The 3,829-nt window shown below is 27.2% G+C and overlaps 1 protein-coding gene across 1 annotated transcript in view; it reads left to right on the top strand.

The window, feature by feature from the left end:
* Window positions 1-3,829, top strand: part of LOC108690609 (fatty-acid amide hydrolase 2) — a 19,367-nt gene that overhangs the window by 11,259 nt on the left and 4,279 nt on the right. Inside the window, exon 5 of the mRNA XM_018197982.1 lies at window positions 1,800-2,129. Within this exon, the coding sequence (XP_018053471.1) occupies window positions 1,800-2,129 (330 nt within the window). The remainder of the gene's footprint in view (window positions 1-1,799; window positions 2,130-3,829) is intronic.

Here is a 3,829-nt window from a genome sequence, read left to right as displayed (position 1 = left end):
TATATATATATATATATATTATTTAGTTTTGACTGCGTCGTTTGTATGGTTACGAAAAACAGAATGTACTTTTTCTTGACATGTCTTGGCGTTTTATCATGTAAGTCTAATTATTTATTTATTATTTATCTTGTATGTTCGTTTTAATTTTAATTTTATAACTTGATCCAGTTAATTTGGTAATTATTTTGAAAATACTTTTGGACTTCATAACTTCTTACTGCAACAAAAAACAAGGCTACTACAAGTCACTTAATTCAATTTATAATTGTATTATAATTATGTTAGGTGTTTATTATCAACGTTTTTTATTGTTATATTAATTTAAGTTGATTGCGATATTGAGAAGGATCCACATTAGGATCGAAATGTACATTTTGTATTAAATAATAAATATTTTGCACGCGGATATTCAGTGCTTGGTTTGCATAGGCATCATTTTTCTTTGATTTATTCTTTAGAGCCAATTTTTTTTATTGTACAATTAATGGGTAAATACTGACAACTAGAGATATAATCAATGAGTAAATACTGACAACAGGGAGCTCAACTCCAATAATTTTAAGCATGACATGTGTTGTTAAAGTCATCTTGAGTAACTTTGCCTTAATTAAATTGCATTAATTAAATGGTGGTCTCTTATATTTTTTGAGATATTTAAAGTTAAAGTGTAATTTCAGTAATAAATTTTACTCGGATCCACAAGCGAGATTCACCTCGTCAAGAGGCATTCGACGTGAAGAGAAGTCCACACTCCTCCTAAAGCATTCGACTTACCTTAGACTACTTACATTACTGCGAAGTGTGATTTATCCCCTCTCTCCCTTCTTCTAAAGCAGAAGATAGACCTACCTTCGCATTGAAGTTCGATCACCTCTATGCAGGAGGGATGTGGGATGAACCTCGCTTTGCGTAAAAAGTTGAAAGCCTCTAGCAAAGAGAACTTTAATTCTAAATATCTTAGAAACTCTAAAAGACCACCTCCTAATTGTTAAGACAAAGTTATTCAGAATTATGGCTTTGACAACATTATGCATATTATACAAAATCAAGATCATTGGAAGTTGGGTCTCCTATTGTCAATATTTATCAATTAATGTAATTCTATACAAAACAAAAAATAGGAAAACAAAGTACACTTAAGATCCAGTTAGACTATTAAAAAGCATTTATGTGCTATTTATTGTGCTCACATGTACGATCTTATGAGATACTTAGTTTAATATTAAAAAAAAAAAAACAAAATTAGTTGAGCATAAATCAGTGTCAGCACATTTGAAAAAAAAAACAGATGTGGTACTTACATGATAACGTGCCCAAGAATGAATGTTCTTTTATATTAGTGCTTAATTCAATTTGTATATACGCGTGAGATATTTTATAATTCACAATATCAAAATGAAATATCTAAGAAACTATTGAGTTTTGGATAGCATTATTTTTTTTAATAAATTACAATTATATTGTTAAAATTTTTTTTATTATTTATTTTTTAGAAGATGGCAATGGCATTTTACATCCTTTGTTCTCTCATGTGAAGATAAGAAAAGTCATATAATTCCTTTTCACTTTTTTAAGCTGAAGAACTTCTTTAAAGAAAATGAAAATGATTGATATAATCTTGACAAAGTTAAACTAATAATTTTAAAATTATTTTATTTTTCTTATCAAATAATATTTGTCTGAATTTTTAGAAAAAAAATGCATTTAATTATAGAATAAAAAAACTTTTACTGTCGTAAGTAATAATGAAATTAATATTAATTAATTATATTCCTTATTATTAATTATCCTATTAGGTTTAATTCATTCAATGGGTCTACTTGGTCGTCGTAATTATCGTTCAGAAGAAGATGCCACAACAGTTCGTTTTCTTAAAGAGGCCGGTGGGATTTTAATTGCTACGACTAATATTCCTGAGCTTCTTTTATGGACTGAATCAAGAAATAATGTATATGGACAGACAAATAATCCTTACAACACCACTAGGACTGTCGGAGGCAGTAGTGGAGGAGATGCGGCCATTGTATCAGCGAGTGGTGTTCCATTCTCTCTTACTAGTGATATAGGAGGCTCCACAAGAATGCCCGCGTTCTTTAATGGATTATTCGGCCATAAACCCAGTGAAGGTCAATGTTATTAATAATATTATTGTAATTACTACTATAATTATTACTGTAATTGATATATTGTTCTATCCATTTTATTTTGTTTTATTTTGAGAATCCAGTTTTATTTTGAGAAAAAATGTAGATGAGTGTATATCTAATAGCAAATTTGATCGGATGCACTCAGTGCGCACTCAATCAATGCACATTAAAGCCATGGTACACAAATTGATGTACAAATATGTATTTAATATAAATATAAAAACGGAATAAATATTAAACCATGAAATCCTTAATATATTTTGCTGTGCTATTAAGTAAAATTTGATATAATCCGAAATATTTACATTTTACTTTTACATAGATTAAATTAGTGTATAACGGCTTAAATATGCATTAGTACACATCAGTGAGTCCAAAACCGAATTTGCTATAATTAAATTAAAATAATAAGTTTCAAATTTTACTTCATCTTGTATCTTTAACATGTTTAAAATTACATTATTAATGTAATTTTAAAATGAGGATAGGATTGCTCAAATGAGGCGCACGTTCGCCGTTATCACACACGTAATATCTAACGACGACGAATGCGTGTCTCACCGCGTTGGGCGGTTTTATCGCGCGCTTGATCACTAAATATTAGTCTCCAATAATTTTTTTTACTTAAATATATCAACTTTACAGAAAAACTGCAAGAGACAAAAATCATTTATTTTCTTCTTATAAAATTCTAAAATTCTGAGAATTTTTTCAGAATTTTTTCAGAATTTGTTAATTATCGTATTTTCTCATGTTGGTAAAAACAAGAAAATTCAGTTCTAAAAAGTTGATAAAAAATTCTAAAAAAATTCTCAGAACTTTATAAGAAGAAAATAAATGATTTTGGTCTCTTTTTCTGTAAAATTGATATTTGAGTAAAAAAATCAATATTTGACAATTTTTAGTAATTAATATTTTGTTAACTATTGCGAAAATTATAAAATGATAGAGGATTTTTCGTCTCGGCTTAGTCCGTTCTACACAAAAGCGATTGGCAAAAACTTTCGGGACTCTGTATATGTTTTTATATGAAACTTTTAAAACAAATGCGAACATTAAAAATCAGATTAATAATTTAATGAAACGTCCATAAACATAAATTTAAATAATTTTATAGAATGATGTTTGTGATATATATTAATTAAAGAAAAATTGTGTTTAGGTATAAGCTCTTCTTTAAAGATTCAATAACGTAAATTATTAATTTATTAATAGAAAATTTAATGTCTAACAATTACAAAATAGAATGTAGCAGAGAAATTATTATCGATTGTGTTGAACATTCTTTCGATATTATTTATAAAGCAATAAGTAATATTGTTCTAAATTTATTCGCATTTTAATTTATTTGCATATAGAATTCTAAATTGAATATAAAATATATAATATCGCGTGAATTAATAAAAATTAATTAAGAAATGAATATTAATTGACCTGGAAAAATCAGGATTTTTATCTAGAATGTTCTGGAACATTTGTTATCTTTGATTAGCCACATTATTAGCCACATCAGGAAACTTTGAACATATGAAGTTCTGAAATGTAGAAGTTATGTATCATATTAAAAAGCTATTTAAGCGAAATCGAATAGTAATCGCTTATCGTAAGGGAAATATTGGGAACGTGAAAAAAATCATTATCAAAGATAATAGATTTAATATTATCATATTTATTGATAT

This window comes from Atta colombica, unplaced genomic scaffold (genome assembly GCF_001594045.1).
Source record: "Atta colombica isolate Treedump-2 unplaced genomic scaffold, Acol1.0 scaffold332, whole genome shotgun sequence".
Taxonomy (NCBI): Eukaryota; Metazoa; Arthropoda; class Insecta; order Hymenoptera; family Formicidae; genus Atta; species Atta colombica.
This window is presented reverse-complemented; position numbering and strand designations above follow the sequence as displayed.